At 38.0% G+C, this 20,252-nt stretch overlaps 1 protein-coding gene across 1 annotated transcript in view; it reads right to left on the bottom strand.

The window, feature by feature from the left end:
- Positions 1-20,252, bottom strand: part of CDCP1 (CUB domain containing protein 1) — a 74,004-nt gene that overhangs the window by 32,825 nt on the left and 20,927 nt on the right. The window contains exons 2-3 of the mRNA XM_051961080.1: positions 9,312-9,518; positions 6,968-7,324 (exon numbers count right to left, since the gene is read on the bottom strand). Coding sequence (XP_051817040.1) covers positions 6,968-7,324; positions 9,312-9,518 — 564 coding nt within the window. The remainder of the gene's footprint in view (positions 1-6,967; positions 7,325-9,311; positions 9,519-20,252) is intronic.

Here is a 20,252-nt window from a genome sequence, read left to right as displayed (position 1 = left end):
CATTTCAGTACAGATTAATTACCTCATAGCAGCATATGAGCAAATTGCTGCTGCTGCTGCTATCAAAGCATGGGCTTCTCTCCACAATAAAAATGACAAGGATGAAGCCTTCACAAAAATAACACATGGGCCAAATGAACCCTTTGCTGATTTTGTGGAACATCTGCAGACAGCTGTCATACGAACTAATGGTAAAAATGCAGTAAAAGACATTATGATAAGGCAACTTGCTAAAGAAAATGCTAATGAGGTTTGTAGAATTATACTAGGACTATACAAGGATGCTCCTTTAGAGGATGTCTCTTCCCCCCATTTTAAGGGGAGATAGTGCTTTAAACTCATCATGTCAGCTTACAAAAGAAACTCAAGAGGCTTTGAGAGAAGTTGAACTGGCTTTATCCAATGTGGTTGAAAGAATCACTCATAAACCCTTAGAAATATCAGTTTTTGCTACACAAGTGGCACCCACAACAGTCCTTCATCAAGGAGACAGTGTGATAGAGTGGGTGAACCTCCTAGCACAACCAGAACAAAGCCTTACTCCTTATCCAGTGCTTGTGTCTAGAACTTTGTTAAAGGCCATTAAGCAAGCAGTACAATTATCTGGGATAAGACCTGACAAGATATACACCTTTTACACTAATACACAAATTAATGTGTGCTGTGAAACCATCCCAGAGTGGCAAATTTTATTAGCCATGGCTCCAAATTTTACACATGGGTCTCGATTAAAGATAACCAGACTATTACATAATTGGCGATGGATTCTTGAAGAAAAGATTTTTTTTTATAATTTTTTATTGATAGAACCCATGCCAGGGTAATTTTTTACAACATTATCCCTTGCACTCACTTCTGTTCCGATTTTTCCCCTCCCTCCCTCCACCCCCTCCCCCAGATGGCAAGCAGTCCTTTACATATTGAATAGGTTACAGTATATGCTAGATACAATATATGCGTGCAGAACCGAACAGTTTTCTTGTTGCACAGGGAGAATTGGATTCAGAAGGTATAAATAACTCGGGAAGAAAAACAAAAATGCAAGCAGTTTATATTCATTTCCCAGTGTTCTTTCTTTGAGTGTAGCTGCTTCTGTCCATCCTTGATCAATTGAAACTGAATTAGCTCTCTTTACTGAAGAGATCCACTTCCATCAGAATACATCCTCAAATAGTATTGGTGTTGAGGTATATAATGATCTCCTGGTTCTGCTCATTTCACTTAGCATTAGTTCATGTAAGTCTTGCCAGTCCTCTCTGTATTCATCCTGCTGGTCATTCCTTACAGAACAATAATATTCCATAATGTTCATAGGCCACAATTTACTCAACCATTCTCCAATTGATGGGCATCCATTCATTTTCCAGATTCTAGCCACTACAAACAGGGCTGCCACAAACATTTTGGCACATACGGGTCCCTTTTCCTTCTTGCTGGATCAAAGGGTATGCACAGTTTGATAACTGTTTGAGTACAGTTCGAAATTGCTCTCCAGAATGGCTGGATGTGTTCACAATTCCACCAACAATGTATCAGTGTCCCTGTTTTCCCACATCCCCTCCAACATTCCACATTATCTTTCCCTGTCACTCTAGCCAATCTGACAGGTGTGTAGTGGTATCTCAGAGTTGTCTTAATTTGCATTTCTCTGATTAATAATGATTTGGAGCATATTTTCATATATCTATAAATAGTTTCAATTTCTTCAGCTGAGAATTGTCTGTTCATATCCTTTGACCATTTATCAATTGGAGAATGGTTTGATTTCTTATAAATTAGAGTCAATTCTCTATATATTTTGGAAATGAGGCTTTTATCAGAACCTTTGATTGTAAAAATGTTTTCCCACTTTATTGTTTCCCTTCTAATCTTGTCTGCATTTGTTTTGTTTGTACAAAAACTTTTCACTTTGATATAATCAAAATTTTCTATTTTGTGGTCAATAGTGATCTCTAGTTCTTCTTTTGTCATAAATTCCTCCCTCTTCCACAGGTCTGAGAGGTAAACTATCCTATGCTCTTCCAATTTATTTATAATCTCATTCTTTATGCCTAGGTCATGAACCCATTTTGACCTTATCTTGGTGTATGGTGTTAAGTGTGGGTCAATGCCTAGTTTCTACCATACTAATTTCCAATTTTCCCAGCAATTTTTGTCAAATAATGCGTTCTTATCCCCAAAACTGGGGTCTTTGGGTTTGTCAAACACTATATTATTAAAGTTATTGGCTGTTTTGTCCTTTGAACCTAACCTATTCCATTGATCAACTAGTCTATTTCTTAGCCAATACCAGATGGTTTTAGTAACTGCTTTTAGATCTGGTACAGCTAGGCCACCTTCATTTGATTTTTTTTTTCATTAATTCTCTTGACATTCTTGACCTTTTGTTTTTCCATATGAACTTTGTTGTTATTTTTTCTAGTTCATCAAAGTAGTTTTTTGGGAGTCCTGATTGGTATAGTGCTAAATAAATAGATTAATTTAGGTAATATTGTAAGAAAAGATTTCTAAAGTTCCTCTTAAAGGACCAATTATCTTTACAGATGCATCCAAACATAATATTTGTGCTGTATACTCTCGTGACTTAACTATAAAGAGAGTAGTCAGAACTCCTTTTCAGTCTACTCAGCAGGATGAATTATATGCAATCATCCTATCTCTTACTTATTATCCAGGAGATATAAATATAATATCTGATTCAGCCTATTCAGTAGGTGTGGCACAAAGAATTGCCACAGTCCAAGTAAAATTTGAAGCCTCTAATATATATTAGCTCTTTAAGGAACTTCAAGAGCAAGTGAGAAAGCATCCAGGTAAGATTTATACCTTGCATGTCCACTCTCATAGTGAACTTCCAGGTCCTATTTTTGATGGTAATTCAAAGGCAGATAACCTTCTAACCATGTTGGCCAATACTCCATTATTTAAAGAAGCCCAAGAATCTCATTTTAAACATCGAGCAGCCTGATGATGTTTAAAATGAGAGGAAGCAAGGAGCACAGTAAAAGCCTGTACAGCTTGCCTCCCTTTCCACGCTCCTACATGCCTCCAGGGAAGAACCATCGTGGTTTGAGACCAAGTGAAATTTGGTAAATGGATGTGACCCAATATAAATTTTTTGGTCGCCTGTCTTTTATCCATGTTGTGGTAGACACCTTTCCAGGATTCACATTTGCAATACCAGCAGCAAAAGAGACAGCCTGAGTGGCCACTGAATTCCTTATACAAGCATTTGCAATTATGAGTGTGCAACAAGCCATAAAAACAGACAAAGGACCTGCATCTACTTCTCAACATTTTGTACACTTTTGTGCACAGTATAAGATTTTACACAACACTGGCATACCCTTTAATCCTTAAGGATAGGCAATAGTAGATAGGAGAAAGAGAGACATTAAGACGCTCCTCCAAAAACAAATGAAAGGGGGAGTCACAGGTCACTCTAGAGAACTTCTAAATCCACAGGTAAATCTAGAGAACTCTTTATACCAAGGGTCCTCAAACTATGGCCCGCGGCCAGATGCGGCAGCTGAGGACGTTTATCCCCCTCACCCAGGGCTATGAAGTTTGTTTATTTAAAGGCCCACAAAACCAAGTTCTTGTTTTTACTATAGTCTGGCCCTCCAACAGTCTGAGGGACAATGAACTGGCCCCCTATTTAAAAAGTTTGAGGACCCCTGCTTTATACTATCAACTTCTTGATTTTTGACAAAGATGCACTGGCTCCGGCAGACAGGTTTTATAACCCACTGGAAGGGCAGTGTCCAGTGCGAGCAGCTCCACTATCTTTAGATAATCGCTAGGTGATGTGGAGAGACCCAGAAAGTGGTGAATGGAAGGGACTAGATAGGTTAACTGCTTGGGGAGGGTTTGCTTGTATCTCTACAGATGGAGAAGGAATCAGATGGGTGCCAATGAGCCATATTTGCCTTGTCTATGGAGGGAGACGGAGCAGACTCTTGAAATAAAGGAGAAGACCTTCAGGTGGTTCCATTGCTGACTGTGCCCACCACTGAATGAGCATGGCAGTTATGGCATTTGACTCATGGACATCAAAATTTGTTGGATTTCAAAACCCTCAGGAATCACTGGATTCTCTGAGACATGATAAGACTGTTGTAGGACTTGAAAACCCTCAGGAATCATTGGATTCTCTGAGACATGATAAGACTTGTTGTAGGACTTGAAAGCCCTCAGGAATCATTGGATTTTCTGAGAAATGATAAGACTATTGCAGGACTTCAAAATCTGCTGGAATCTTTGGATTCCCTAACACATAAAAAGACTATTGCAGGACTTCAAAAACTTGTGGGGATCATAGAATTCCCTGGCACGTGAAGCAATGGACAATAGATTGGTTTTGGACTATTTTTTGGCTGCTAAAGAAGGCGTATGTGTGACTGTTGTTTATATACCCTCCTTCTAGGACTTCTGGAAATCTTTTACAACACTATGTTGATTCAGAATGGTTCTTATATCACTACTTGCATGTACAATTCATGTTTGTTACACCACATTGAGCCTGCACTGGTTGTGGGGAGAGTCATCACTAATAGCCTGTGCGTTATTGCTATGTGCTTGTGTAATACCTCCCAGGCTGATGGGTTTGTGCATACCTGTTTCTAATAAGAATCTTTAGCCAGAAATAGTTAGCAATCCCCACTTCTCCTTGGTGCTTTTTATCTCTCTTCCTGAGAAGTCAGGGGGGACATGATCACCTCCTTTTGGGGGCTCTCACCTCCCTGAGGAGTCAGGGATGGTGTGACCACCTGTGTTCTAAAACAAAAGAAGGTGGAAGATGTAGAGGGCTGAAACTCTTGAGTTTATGCACTGATGTAATGACCGCATATTTAAAATCAGCTGGAGTCAGGAATTCAGGTTAAGGGAAAAATCTTCAATATTTATTGAAGTGAAGAGGTGAATAAAGATTGCGATAGCAAATATGGGCAGCTGCGACAGGAAGCCAGCTAAGAGAGAGAGACGCAAGCCGAGCCAACCGTGGCAATGGCAATCCCAAAAGTCTCTCCTCCCCTTCCTTTTCCACTCCCCTGCCTCCACCCACCAAAATCGTCATTTCCTATACAACACATCAGGACTTGCACAAAGAGTGGGTGGGGGCCATTCTTTCTCCAAGCTTATATATTAATAGAGTATGGTCCAATTACTATTTAGCCTCATGTACTTGGGAACTCAGTGCATCAACTCAAGCCTCAGCCCATTACACACTGAGGTCCAGACAATCTAGTAATTAAGGCTAATTACCAATTGGACAATACTCTATAAGCATATACATGGAAAATGGCCCTTCCCACTATTCTGTGCTGGCTTGATAATTGATATATACAGAAAATTGTAGGAGGGACTAGGGGGTGGAGTAAGACTAGCTTGGGTCACTTTGGCGGTAGATGAGGAAGAAGGAGGTCGTAGAGATTCTGTGTCCATCCAATTCAATCCTACCTCTAAAGACTAAGAATAAAGACCAAGGACTTTTGCTTATCCCGACTCTGGCTGATTCTAAGGTATCCGGGGTACTAACGGTTATCACGATAGTCACGGAGATGAAAGCCTGGCAATGTGAGTATAATATCCTGGTTGTCTTTCAGCTCATAAATAACATATTTGACTATGGCATATTCATATTGGAGGGAGATACATTCTATCTATTAGGATAGTGGGAATACAGAGAAAGGAAACATAAAGGACTAGATAGGATAAAAATAAAGACCTAGAATTCAGAGATGGGAAGGATTATCAAGGCCAGTGGTGTCTGACAGGCAATCTATAGGCTTCATGCTACTCACAATGTTCCTGAGGATGATTCAAACAAGATTCATATGTAATTGGGAAAATATTTAACAAAATCAATAAAACTATGATAAACAGATAGATTGGAAAATTAAGTCAATATGCAGCCCCCAGGGATAATCATGTTCCTATTAATGACCCCTGTTTCTACTTGTTTGACACCACTGATCCAGTCCGACCAATGCTCAAACAAAAATCCCCTCTAGAACATACCTGACAAATGATTATGTGAAAAGCACAGCCAACGAGTGCTCATTTAGGCTTTCCTTAAAGCACTCCATTGAAGAGGAGCCTCTCCAAGAAGCCTATTCTGCTTTTGGACAGCATTGTTAGAAAGTTTTCCCCAGTACCAAACTTTAATTTGTTATTATTGTCGTTATTGTTCAGTCATGTCCAATTCTTTAGTACTCCATTTGGGATTTTCTTGGCAACTATACCGAAGTGGTTTGCCATTTCTTCTCCAGGTCATTTTACAGATGAGGAAACTGAGGCAGACAGGTTGAAATGATTCGCTTATAGTCACACGACAGTGTCTGAGGCAGGATTTGAACTCAGGTTTTCCTAATCTTAGGACCAGAGCTCCATGCATTGAGCCATCTATGGGCTTTCTTGAAATTTCCCTTCCTCTGCTCTTGACTCTGCCCTCTTGGGCCATGTGGAACAAAACTCAAACTTTTTTCCATGACAACCTTTGAAATGCTTGGAAGACAAGAATTACAACTCCTCTATCAGTGGGGTCTACAAGGTCCTTTCACCTTCTCAGCTCTCTAGTTCATCTCACTGAATATCATCTTAGGAGCAGCGAGGGGATACCAGAGCACATAAAACACCAAGCTTGGTGTCAGGAGAACTCCTCTCCTCGAATTCAAATCCAGCCTCAGACACTAAGTATTTGGGTGGCTCTGAGTGAGTCACTTCATCCTGTTTTCCTCAGCGTATCTCTGCCCAAACAACCCTAAAGAGCATCATAGAAAGTTGGACCCAACTGAAAAACAAAACCTTAAAATGTATGAGGTTGCAGACATTTGTTACATTAAAGCAAACATATGAAGATGTTAAGAAAAAATGGCACCGACATAGCATTTTCTTATAATAAGAAATATTAAAATATCCTAATCCAAAATCTCTATGATAGGAGAACAGCAATTTAATACCCACTTACGTCTTATAGAAGATCGATTTGTGATATTGAAGCCAGAAAAGTTTCTGTTTTCATTCCATGGTAAGTATAAGGCCAACTTGACCCCTCCTTGCATCTTGATTCGTGAGACTGTACCATTGCTACAAAAGGTTCCGATGTTGACCGCCGTCTTCTCAACAGAGCTACTGATGCTATAGGTAACCAGGTCTGGACAAGTCTCTCCTGGACGAATCTGTCGCAGCCGAGGGCTGGAGAACTGCAGCTCGAGGCCAACTTTGGGGCTAGCTTTCACGTTCCAGATGAATGTCCTGTTTAAGGCAGGTAATCTGGAAGGCAGGAGCTGAACTTCTCCAAAAGGACATGGACCGGACATGCAGTCTACAGAAGAACAAGGTAAACATATAGATGATCTTTCTGCTTCTCTCCTCCCTGCCCTAACAGAGTTTGGTTACTGTGCCTTAATCTTCCAGGAGGCAGACATATTCTTGGAATATCATAGTATCCTTGATTTAGAGCTAGGAAGGGTTCTTAGTGATTACCCAGCCCAATCTTTTCATTTCACAGATGAGGAACTGAGACCCAGAGAGATTCACTTATTTGCCTGAAATTGCTTTCATCCCTTCCACACAGGGGTCAACGATATGGGTCAATTATTTCTAAGTAATAGACGACAGAACTGGGATTCTAATCTGGTTCTCTGACTTCAAATCCATTACCCCATGCTTGCTTCCCTATGGTAGTCACACCATACTGAGAGTTGAATTTTGTAACTTAAAATACAGTCCCCATTTGTGATGAACAAAGAATTCCTAAAAGTCATCTGGCTGCCTGTGGGGTCTCCATTATGTATGGAAAAAAGAGCCAGCTGTCTTGATGCTCTACATACATAGTCCTGCTATTTTAGTACCATTGTAATTAGATGTTCTCAAAGTTAACAATAAATGACATGCTTTATTGTGCTTTCTACCTTAAGCCTTTTAAAATAAGGACCAAAGTATCTGCTATCCAAGAAACAGGCTTATAAATGGCTAATGTGGTTGAAATAACATTCATGTTATCATTCAAAGATGCTATCTTCTGAGTCTCATCTGGTGATTTTAACATTTAGCTCAATAAACTAATAGATATTTTTTGGTAAGTCAATATATCATGTGGTTGGGATACAAATTTTCTGACTTTATCATCCAGGCACTATATATAAGATAAGTAGAAAATAATCAAGAGAGAATGCACTAGAATTAAGAGGAAAAGCTCCCTGTAGTAGATGGAATTTTAGATGGAACATAAAATCAGGGAAAGCAGAGAAAAGGAAGAAAGCATTCCAGATATGGGGGACAGTCAGAGAAAATTCCTGGATATCAGAGTTGGAGGTTTTGTTCAAGGAAGCCAGGGTCATTGGTTTGAAGACTATGGGGTGGGGAGTAAAGTATAAGAAGTATAAGAAGAGTGGAAATGTAGGAGGGAGCTAGGTTAGGGGGGGCTTTGAACACTAAGCAGAGAATTCTGTATCTGATCCCAGAGGCTATGGGAGCGAGTGGAGTTTATTGAATAGAAGAATGATAGTCAGACCTGTGCTTTAGGAAATTAACTTTAGTAGCAGAATGGCTGATAGATTGTGGGGAGAGACTTAGGGCTGGCAGGCTCTCCTCCGCTATGGCAATAATCCATGCATGAGGTGAAGAGGGGCTGCATCTAAATGGTGGTAATTTCAAGGGAGTGAAGTTGGTGTATTGGAGAGATGCTTCAAAGGTGAGATCAACAGGCCTTGACAACTTGGATATTGCAGGTGGGAGAGGGAAGAATCCAGGGGGACTTGTAGGCTGTAAGCCTGGGAGACAGGGAACATGGTGTTATCCTTGACAGTAATAGGGAAGTTAGGAGGGAGAAGAGGTTTTACATTTTTCTGTAATTCTGCTGATTCTTTTCTCCTGCCTACCTTGAATTCATCACATAAACCATATGAGTAGCATGGTCTCGTCATAGGATTCAGATGACATGCCCCCAAGACCACTATTGACCATCCTCAGCAAGGTCCATGGGAATTCTTTATGACCTAAGGTTTAGACTAGGTTTCTTAACCTATTTTTCTGTTGTGAATCTTTGCAGAAGTCTGGTGAAGAGTGTGAACCTCTTTTCTGATTATTAAAGGTATAAAGTAAAATTCACAGGATTATAAAGAAAGCAAAAGTTAGTAAAGATGAAGCTACATATATTTTTTTCTAGACCCCTGAAATCTATCCACAGACTTTGGTTTATGGACACTAAGTTATTAACAATTCTCATTTAGGACCACAGTATGAAAGAGAAAGTCAGCAGAGACATGTAGAAACTTTAAAATACATTAGAGTTGTATTTTTGTTTTTACCTATATTCTTCTGGACTTCCAGGACATAATGCTTCTCTGGATCAGAACACTCAAAGGTAAAGACAGCCTTTTCACCAGGTTTGATGATCAATGAGGGAAGGCGTCTTTTCTGGAAAATAATGTTGCAGAGGTTTGTTGGCCAAGTTAAAGTCCCACGCTTTACAAAAACAGTGATGTTATCTCCAGGTGGGAGAGAAATTTCAACTTCTGAAAAATAAGAAAAGGAAAAAAAAATCTTAATGAATTAAGTAATTTAGTAGATGAAAACCAATCATGTCCCATCTTATATCACATGAAAAGGCTCCAACCTTTTATCATGAGTTCCTTTTCTCCTGATCTGAGGTAAGGTACGGACTAAATAACCAGTGATGACCATACGAATGAGAAAGAACTTTCAATTAGTTATTAAATTACTTGACTTTTTAGGAACTATCTTCTTTTAACTTAAAAAACCAAAACTCCAAAGACTAAGAGTGCTCCCAAGTAAAATCACTGAAAACTGGATGTCTTGCGTAGTATTTCTCCATCAATCCCCCAATTTTGAACAGATCAGATCAGAATTCCAGAAAATAAAAAGGAATTTTCATTTTCAGGGGCAATTTTTGCCTAAAAAAACCACACTGCAACATACCCTCATTACTAGTTTTAAATATATAACTCTCAACTTTTTTCAGAATCAAGCTGGTAGCATCATTGATATTCATATTCCTGAAATACACTATTTCACTGATATGGTTAAATTAAAGGCAATGTATTAAAGTGGAAAGAGTACTGTCCTTGGAATCCAGATACCTGGATTCATATCCTGCTCCAGATGATTACTAGTTGTGTAACCTAGTAAAGTCATAGCTTCTTGCTGAGCCTTAGTTTCATCATCTGTGAAGCAGGAACAATAATACTACCAGTTCATGGCTTGCCATGAACAAAATGCTCTATAAACTTTAAAACACTGTATAAAATTAATTTTTATTATTTATTATAATTAAATTAACCCTGAGAAGCATTAAGGATAGAGAACTGGTGTTGGAAAGTCAAAAAAGACCTGGGATCACATTTTGCCAGTTATCCTAGGTGAGGAATTTAATCTCCCAGTGTCTAAGGCCATTTTCTAAGCTATAACTGAAAAAGCAGATGCTGCTCTGTGCAGGTACTAGAGGAGTTCCCTTCACCAACAAAATCATAAACCAATCCTACCCCTGAAAAAAACAAACAAGAACCCCAAACTAATTTTAATTGCTGACTCTCCTTTGCCTGCATACATAAGTATACACAAATGATAATTCTTACATTTATTTACCATCTTACAATGTTTTTATATCTATGATTTTGTTATATCCTTGTAAATACCCTGTGAGATAGATGGTAGACAGTGTATATGTGTGTTATTACATATATATATATTGGTCTGTACATGTGATTTTCTTGGTACAGAATGAAAGAAGGAAGAAAGAAAAGAAGGAAGGGAGGAAGGCAGTGGGGAAGAAGGAAAGAAGAAAAGGAAAGAGAGAAGGAAGGAAATAAGGAAAGAATGGAAGTAAGAAAATAACACATTTAAGCACCTGTTTTGTGCAAGTTACTGTGTGCTCTACAAATATTATCTTTTTTGATCCTTACAATAACCCTATGGGGGGGAGTAGGTACTGTTATTATCACCATTTTACAGTGAAGGAAAATAAGATAGACAGAAGTGAAGTGATTCACTAATTATCACACAGTTAATAAGTGTCTGAGGCCCTATCTGCCTCATTTTATCCCATAGAGTTATCTGGGGCATTGACCATAACCACATAATCCATATAATTTTCTTGATTTTAAGGTCACTAGACCAGACTGCCTCTTGATAAACAGATGTCTCTGAAAAGCTACAGAGACATTCAACCCAATAGTCAAGAACTGAACAGACCCATTCAAACCCAGACTCACACAAAAGGAGAGTTGGAAAAGAACCCACAAACTTTTGGACAGTTCTAATCATCAGAAAGCTTTTCCTGATGCCAAATTCAAATTTCTTTTTTATCAGCACAGTGCTTCTCACTCTACAGTGACTGTATAAAATCTGTAAAATGGATTCCCACGGTTACAATCTACCTCACTAATTCACAGCGTCATTAGAAGGCTCAATCAAAATAATCTATACAATCCTTTTGGTATGGCATCTGCTAAGAGTATTATTATGAACAATTATTAACACACTAAAAATTTATAGGAAAGCAATCCCCAATGCTTCGGATTAGGGCTAAGTCGCAAACAAGAAATAAAACAAAATTCAACCAGTTACGACAGTGGCAAGGGACAACCAAAGGTTCATTTTCTAGTGTCTAAAAGCTGCCCATCTTACTCGATTATTAGTCAAAGTAATAGGTAGCAGGAGACAGGGATGCTAAGACCCCTAACAAAAGGAAGCATAGATTGTTCAATTAATTTTTTTTGAAGTTGGTATCCTTTCTTTTGACTTTACCAAAATTTTCAAATCTACTCCCTTCCAACTTTCTCTATCCAGAAAGTATCCATTATAAGTAAGAATAGTAAACAGAGGAGGAAAAGTGTTGGAATCCTTACAAACTGTTAAGTCATTAGAGTTGATAGAGACAATAATTATCTAATTTAGTATGGTTCAGTATCATTGATCTGATCTTACAAGGAGATGTTATGGGCCAGAAGAAACAAGGTACTAAGTGGAACTGAGAAACAATGCTTGTGTTCACATCTTTAGAGAGCTCATATAAGCAAGAAGCTCTTAGGGCCAGAGAGGACTCGGGGAGGAAACTGTACATGTTATCTCATTTTATCTTAGTAACAACCTACGAGGTATATGCTATTTTTATTTTGCAGTTGAGAAAACTGAGGCAGACAGAGGTTAAATGACTTGCCCAAGATCACAGTTAGTAAATTCCTGAGAGAGAATTTGCACTCGGGTTTTCCTAACTCCAGTTCCAGCACTCTATCCGTTTTGCCATCTGTTGTTGACATTTGTCCTTCTTCATGACATCAGGGAGGTGATACCATGATATACAAGTGAACTGGATTGAAGTAAGGGGCTGTCTGACCAAAGGAGGTGAGGTACCCACTAAGAACCCCCCAAAACATAGTTTGCTCTAATCATGTCAGTCTCTTATAATACTGTTAAATTCATGATTGCAAAAACAACTGCATATTAGAGTAGACCAGGGCAGAAGAAGGAGATAGACAAAAAGAAACTGAAGGAAGATAATCCACTGGGAAGGAATTCTAATAGAAGCTGGTGTTCAATAATGCTCTTTGGAGCCGAGGTCAAATTTATTCCCTATTCGATGTTATTATTGTTCAGTCATTTTAGTCATATCTGACTCTTTGTGTCCCCATTAAGGGTTTTCTTAGCAAAGACACTAGAGCGATTTGCCACTTCTTTTTACAGCTCATGAGGAAACTGAGGAAAACAGGGCTATGTGATATGCCCAAGGTCATCCAGCTAGTAAAGTTTGAACTGGATCTGAATTCAGATCTTCCTGACCACAGGCCTAGTGCTATGCACACTGTGGTACCACCTAGCTGTCCCAAAGTGCTATATAAATGCTGATTATTTTAAAATTTTTTTTGGGGGGGGGTTTAAAATTTTTATTTATTTTAATTTTAAATGCTAGTTATTAATGCATGTTGACTTGATTCATATACTCCTTTGGTAGTCTAATGAAACAAACCTATGGACTTCTAAGAATAGTGCTTTTAAAATAAAAAAAAAAATCCTTAAGAATTATACAACAAGATTATTAAGGAAAATCAAGATTAGTGAAAATGAATGTGTGATTTTTCCCCCTTTTCCAAGTTTCTAGAACCCCTGAAACCTAACCATGAAATACTTGGCGGTCCATGAGTCCAAATTAATAATTCCTATTTTAGATGATCTTTATAGCTGTGATTAACCCCTGAGCCATTGAAAGATGAGCTTAGGGCTTCGTTTCTACAAAGGAATTTAAATGTTGTAGAATTTTCTGGTCTATCAATTAACCTACTTGGGGATAACTTGTCCTACCTAGGAAGGGTGGGTAATATTAATGTTTTTCCCAGAAAGCCACCCATAGGTGGCTTCTGGGTCTTGCTTTCAAGTTGAGCATTGTTCGATTTTTTAAAACCAGGCACACTCTCCCAGGGTGAAGTCTGAACTGTAGTAGACCCATAAAACTCTGTTCTGCTGTGAAAGAGAACCTTTGGTGACAGGAAAACCCATTAGTCTCTCTCAGAAAGCCATTCCAGAATTTTATGACATCCAAAGTCGGCCAGCTGATAGCCGACTCAAACTTAATGAACAGTAATAACATTCTGCTTTTTTCATTTGGCCTGATGGAAACGTAGAAAAATTTGGTCATAACCTACAACATTCTCACCTTTCATACAGCCAAAGATACTCATCCACCTACATTTTCCTAGCCTGCTTGCTATGACCATTGCTCACTGGCATTCAGGAACCATGAAAAATAGGAGAAGAGCAAAAATAAAACAATCCTTTCCCTTAACTCAGGGCACAGGCAATCTGATGATCCCTTACTTCTAGTGGCTCACCAAATGGATGGTGAACTTGGTGAGAACACCCAAGCAGCATAATCAGGGAAAGGTTAAAATTCCTGAGCAAAGGAAGGCTTTATTCCAAAAGAAGGAAACCCTCAGTTCTTGAAAATCATGTCAGTTAAGTACAAACTCTGCAAAATTCAACCACCTTGGAAAATTTGCAGTTTCGATACCATGAGTAAAATCTAAGCATTCTGAAGGTTTGATGAAATAACTTTAAAGGAAAAAAATAGAAAAATTGTTTATATAACTCTGCCTGTTTCCTTTTAGGTTGTTTGGAGATTAAATTAATTTTAAAAAATTTAATCTCTTGTTTTTATGTTATATTCTTACTTTATATCCCCTAAATCATCCTTTATAATAATGGATCAAAAAAGTGCAGCAAGCCCAATCAACATATTGAGACAGTCTGATATTACATGCAGTATTCTACACCTACAATACAGCACCCTACAAAGAAGCAGAGATGATCCCCATGTAGAGTAAATGTCTCTACTTGTATGTTCTAACACTGTTCCATAAGTTTTCAGTCAATATAGCCTTCAGCAACAAAAGCCACTCCCATACCATCAGCTTTTGGGGCACCTGATGCCACAAATCACTTTTCTTAAGGTTCTAGATTATGAGCTTTTAAAAACCTTTATATGTTGTCATAGGTCCCCTTGGGGACTATCTAGAGAAGCCTATGGATGCCTTCTCAGAATAATGCTTTTAAATTTATCAAGTAAAACGTGTAGGATTGCAAATGAATGCAATTATCTGAATTTTAAAATTTTTATTTTTAATTTATGGAGTAAAACAAGTATTTCTATACTAGTACAACAACAAAGATGATTGCATATGAAAATGCAAATCTACCATATACAACTTGCTATTTCTTTCAAACATATAACAAAATTATATATACAATTCTTTTTTTTTTTCCTTTCCTCTCCTCCCTACCCTAGATGGCCATCATTAGATACAATGGTAAACAGCGATACAGTGTAGATACAGTGTAGATACAGTGGTACACTGGCATCCAATTTTGTTAAATTTGGTATTCAATGTATTTCAATGAGAAAAATACACTTTGGATTGTGGGCATTGCCTTTAGTTTACTGTTTTGGTTGGTGAGCCTGGTATTCTGCTCAGCTCTTGGTTGTGGGCAGCTCCTTCCCAGGGAATATTCAGTGAGCAGGATGCTGAGGCTGTGAGCCACAGTGGCAGGTAGGTCCTGCAGAATGATGGGCTGTAGGAGCTAGTCTCCTGGCTCCCAGAATAACAAATTGGAAGGACCATGGAGCAACGGGTGAGCTGAGCAGGAGGAACTAGAACAGCAGCTGTGGCAGAGGTCAGGACTCCTGGCAGCCCCAAGCCCTGGCTGGCAGAGGGTGAAGGACCATGGCTTCCACCTCCTCATCCAGTCTCAGCCCTCCCCAAGGAAGCTTGGACTGTGTGAGGGGAGGGGAGGAGGTAGAAAGACTGCAGTTCCTCTCAGAAAGTGAGATGGATCCTGGCTTTTTTCTCCACATCTGGAAGCCCCCTTTTGGGGGACTGGGTGGGGAAGGATGTTTAGGCTATGCTGGAGCTGTATTCTTTATGGGAAAAATTTATTGGATACTCATGATTTTCGCCACTTCTTGTACCTTCTAAAAACAAGACTAGTACCAAATACACATATGCAAAATTAATTCTATGCATACTTCTAGTTTTTTTTTTTTTAGTTTTTTTTTATTTTAAATTTAAATACAAAGAAAAGAAAAAAAATTTTTGCCATGTACACAGCAGGCCATAAGAGAGGATTTAATATAAAGCAATAAGTTTCTATTTCAAGAAAACCTATATTATTGTTTTCAAAAGTGACTAGCTTTTCTTTGCTTCCTTATTGGTTTTCTTTTGTTCTCTGCTGTGTACTGTTTACTTTTACTCTTTAATCTGTTCATTCTCCAGATTGTTATTCTTCTAATGAGACATTTCACTTTTTTTTCTATTTTTTCCATTCTTTTGGTTTTGTTTTATGATTTCTTGGTGTCTTAGAATGCCATCAGTTCTTCCCTTACTAGTTTTCAAGGAATTATTTTTTTCTTTAGGTTTTTGATTCTTTATTTCCAGTTGGTTGGCTTTCTTTTCATAATTTTCTTAAATTGCAATGAAAAAACAAATAGCTTGATCTCTTTTATTTGACTTTTAAGTTTTTTTTTTTTTTAATTCTTCCAATAATTCTTTCTGTGCTTGGGACCAATTGATATTTCTCCTTGAAAAAGGAGTAGCTTTTTTTTTTTTTTTAACTTCATTGTCTTTTGAACATGAACTCAGGATTCTTTTTCCTTTGCTTACTCATTTTTATTTATTTTTTGTTTAATTTTGTTTTCAGCAGTTGTTAGTTTATCTAAGTTGTAATCTTGAAGTATGGGGAATAAGGCGGCAAGTGTCAGGTCCTTTTTACTTTTATTTTCTGAGATCTGTCCTGAAAGTGAGGTAGATGATCTTGCAAGTCCATCTTCACTTAAATCCAACTCACTTCAAGGTCATGATATCATGTCATGGTCCTTTGAGAAAGAAGCCATCAGATCCCCATACTTATCTTTAAAGTTAGTGTCTAAGGCTTAGGCTGCCTCTCAATGCAGCTGCCCCCAGTGCTGCTTGTTAGTTGATTTTGCTGTGTCCACTGAGTTGTCTACAGCTCCACCCCCGGAGGTTAGGTCTCTCCTGGGATCTCATATTGTCTTAGGAGGATGATAGCTTTACCTGCTGTTTATTTCTGCTTCTCTGAGGCAGTGTTCCACGTTTTTAAAGAAGAAATTTGGAGAGCTGACAATTTTCTTTCTAGAATCCTCTCCATATTTTGATTTCAAATATTAAAAAAAAACAAGTTCATGGATTTCTAGGTTCATATTCTAGAGAATTTAATTATATAAACTTTTAATCCCAGTTTCTGATTCTAGTATATTGACTTCTTTTTAAAAGATTAATTTTTATTTTGAATTTAAACACCAAATATAATGGACATTTGAATATACATAACAGAATACAAAAAGTAGATTATGTGTGAAGCTCTCAGCTACAGCTTGCTTTTAAGTAACAATTTTATATTACATTATTTATATCATATTATCTATTATTATATCATTATGATTATAATATAATTATCACATTTATATCACAGATTATTATATAACATATATTGTTATAATCATATAATAATTATATTATTCATATCACACATTATGTAAAGTAAATTTTAAGTATTATCTATCTATGTCTATATTTATATTAACCTATAGCTTTCAAAGCCGTCTTCTTTGTCTAACTTCTCCCGGAGTTGGGGAAGACTTTTCACCTTTGCCCTACCTGGCATCCTGAGGTCTAAACCAGTCTGCCTGATAACTCTTTCCTCATTATATTTCCTGACTAATGATTGGACTGGGAGCTGATTCAGGTGGTATTGGCTTCCTACAGTCAAGCCAGAGTTCCAGCCAAGCCTTGAGAAGTAGGAGACTACAATACCTCCCCCTCTCAATCCGGGAATTACCTACAAAAATTATCTCTGTGTCTTTTTATTCTCCAAGGGCCTCTCCCTCCACCCCCACTTCAATATCCCTACTCTTAAGATAAAGAGAGTAATGCAATTAAGTAGAATAGAGAAATAACTTTTCCATGTTAAGAAAATGACTTGTAAAATAACATTATCCTACATTTATAGTTTAGAAGCTATCCTTTCCTTTTATAAGCCTTTTTTATGCACATTAATCACTGTTTCCCTTTATCCCTCAAACTGGAAAGCCCAATACAGAGGAAAATGCTTCTGCCAGCAGCTCAATTACAAGTGGCATTCTTGCATGTTTACAATGTTATATAAATATTGTAATATTTGAGGGTGATGGATGAGTATGTCTCCCAGTAACTCCAGATTATATTATTTTTATCTTTTGCCAACAGCCTATAATTTTAATGTTATTAGGATTTCATGAGATCTAGTATCACCCTTCATGGTATCTTAGAATATGCCTAGGGTTTCAAAAAAAAAAAAAATCAATTCAATCACTCTGCTGTCTACTGGCATTCACAACCCGACTTCCATCCATCCTCCTGATGGTTCCAAGGCTTGAGGGTCCTAGAGCACATTCTAAATGGCTGACAAAGCCGGGATGGTTTATAATGAATCATAGTTTTACCTCGCCCTCCCAACACGCCCTCACTCTCATTTTTCCTTTTTAGGACTCCTTGTATGCGGTTTCTGGGGTGGGAATTTCCAATCCTTTTTACTCACTGCTCCGCATGACACACCGGATATTATACAAAGATCCTGGCCAGTGTTCCTTGCCATCCCAAATCGTACAGAACGGAGACTGAGGACACTTTGAAAAGGCTAAATTGATCAGGTGAAAATTAGGAAAGTTACTTTTCCCCCTGGTGCTACCAGGAGAATCCTGTGAAATTCTCTCTGCTGTCCCTCCTAAGCCGGGCATTTAAAGCCCTTCACTTTCTTTTTCTTTTTTAAAAAATTATATTATAGCTTTTTATTTACAAGATATATGCATGGGCATTTTTTTCAGCATTGACAATTGCAAAACCTTTTGTTCCAACTTTTCTCCTCCTTCCCTCCACCCCTTCCCCCAGATGAAAGCCCTTCACTTTCTTGTTCTCCTCATCTTTTCAGGTTAATGTTCATCCTCTTTAGCAGAATTTGGCCCAAATGGCCTTCTAGCTGCTGTGCAAATTTGGCACTCAATCCGTCGAGAACAAGAAGACATCCCCTCCTTACCTGTGCCTTTTAGAATCCCTTCTCCATGTCCTTCCCACCTCACTGGGCAGGGCATAGAGAAATGGAACCTCAGGGGTTCCAAAGGATAGTGGGGAGACAAATGAAAAATTAGCATTTATGAGTAAGCTAAGGCCTGCAAATCACTTTACAAACATTTTCTTTTGGATCCTCACAACCACCTTGGGGCGTAAGTTTTATAGTTAACCCCATTTTAACTACAGGGAGGGGGAGGAAAAAGAGGAAAAGAAGTACTTAGTTCCTGGTACCATTTCTTATTCATAGAAGAACTGACCAGAACATATGCTGCTGCTGCTTCTTCATAGGAAAAAGGACCAGGACAAGACATGATTGCTCAAAATAGTCACTTCACAAGATAAATATCTCCCAAAGACCTTCAAAACCTAGATACCTTTGCTTAATTATTCTGTCCAATACTTTTTAACAATGCAGCAAAAGCAATTAAATAGTAATACAAGCAATCAATTAATTTTAATCACAAAAATCCCTGAGAATAGAATACAACAAGGAGTATGCTAGAGTTGATTTGAATTGTTTCATGGAAGTCAATAGTTAAATTTTCAGTGTGGGCATTTATATCTCAGAAATTAACCAATGCAACAAATCGGAACATGATTTATTGTTTTGTTGACTGTCAAGATTAAGAAGGTGATAGAGAAAATGCTAATAATTCAGATTAAACTTGATGTTTATTTAAAAATGAGGTATTTTTTGAGGGAGAAAAAGGAGAAAAGAATTAAAGAACCAGTTGTTAAACATTTACCAGCACACCCCTGACCACAATTGTTCAGGGAAGTGGACTCTGCTCTCTAACTTTTATCAGATCTTTAAAAAGAAAAATGAACAAATGTATTTGCTGTATGAATATAAATGTCTCTGTGGTTTGTAGCAAGAGTATTTGAATCACTAAAATCGAAGGGCTTGAAACATTTAAATTCATCTGAATTTCACATTAAAATTGTTTTGGTTTGGAGTTGAAGCACAACAGTTAGAGGATTTGAACCCAAACCATCTGAATCCAAATTCATTGCTCTTTCCATTACAGCATGATCACATTCACAGTTTCTCACTCCTCAATCTGTCTCTTAATTTGCATTATTTTATGTAGACTTTTTTTCTTTTTGTTCTCATTGTAGAACATTTTGTTCTCATTTGTTAATCTTCATGATGGTGAAGGCTCCCCTCCTCCTTCTCCCAGATGATCCATCATATCAGTTTAGTCCTTCCCCAAACAATGGAAATTTAGGGGTTTTAAAAATATTTTCAATAATATATTATAGCCCAGTCATAGAAATAGTTTTCTCCCTACTTTTTAATCATGTCTTTCAAACAAGGTTCTTGAGAAAAGTCCAGAGTTTTGCCCTGTAATAATCCCTAAAGACTAAATGTTGAAATACTTGCTATTGCAATATTCATCCAGAAACATTTCCCCCAGGGTTCGTGTCTTAACAAGTCTGTAAAATTCCAAGGAAAATATTAAATTGTAAAAGAGTTTGTGTGAGGCTCACAGGCCAGGGAGTTCAGTACTCACAGCCATGTGAGCGCAGGCATCCCCAGCCCTACGATCACAAAGGGGAGCACAGGAGGAGTCTCAGATGTCCAAAAGGATGGGAAACCTGACAGGAAGCCCAGGT

Source organism: Antechinus flavipes, chromosome 5 (assembly GCF_016432865.1).
Source record: "Antechinus flavipes isolate AdamAnt ecotype Samford, QLD, Australia chromosome 5, AdamAnt_v2, whole genome shotgun sequence".
In the NCBI taxonomy this organism is placed as follows: Eukaryota; Metazoa; Chordata; class Mammalia; order Dasyuromorphia; family Dasyuridae; genus Antechinus; species Antechinus flavipes.
Note: the sequence above shows the minus strand (reverse complement) of the source record. Positions and strands in the feature narration are given on the sequence as shown.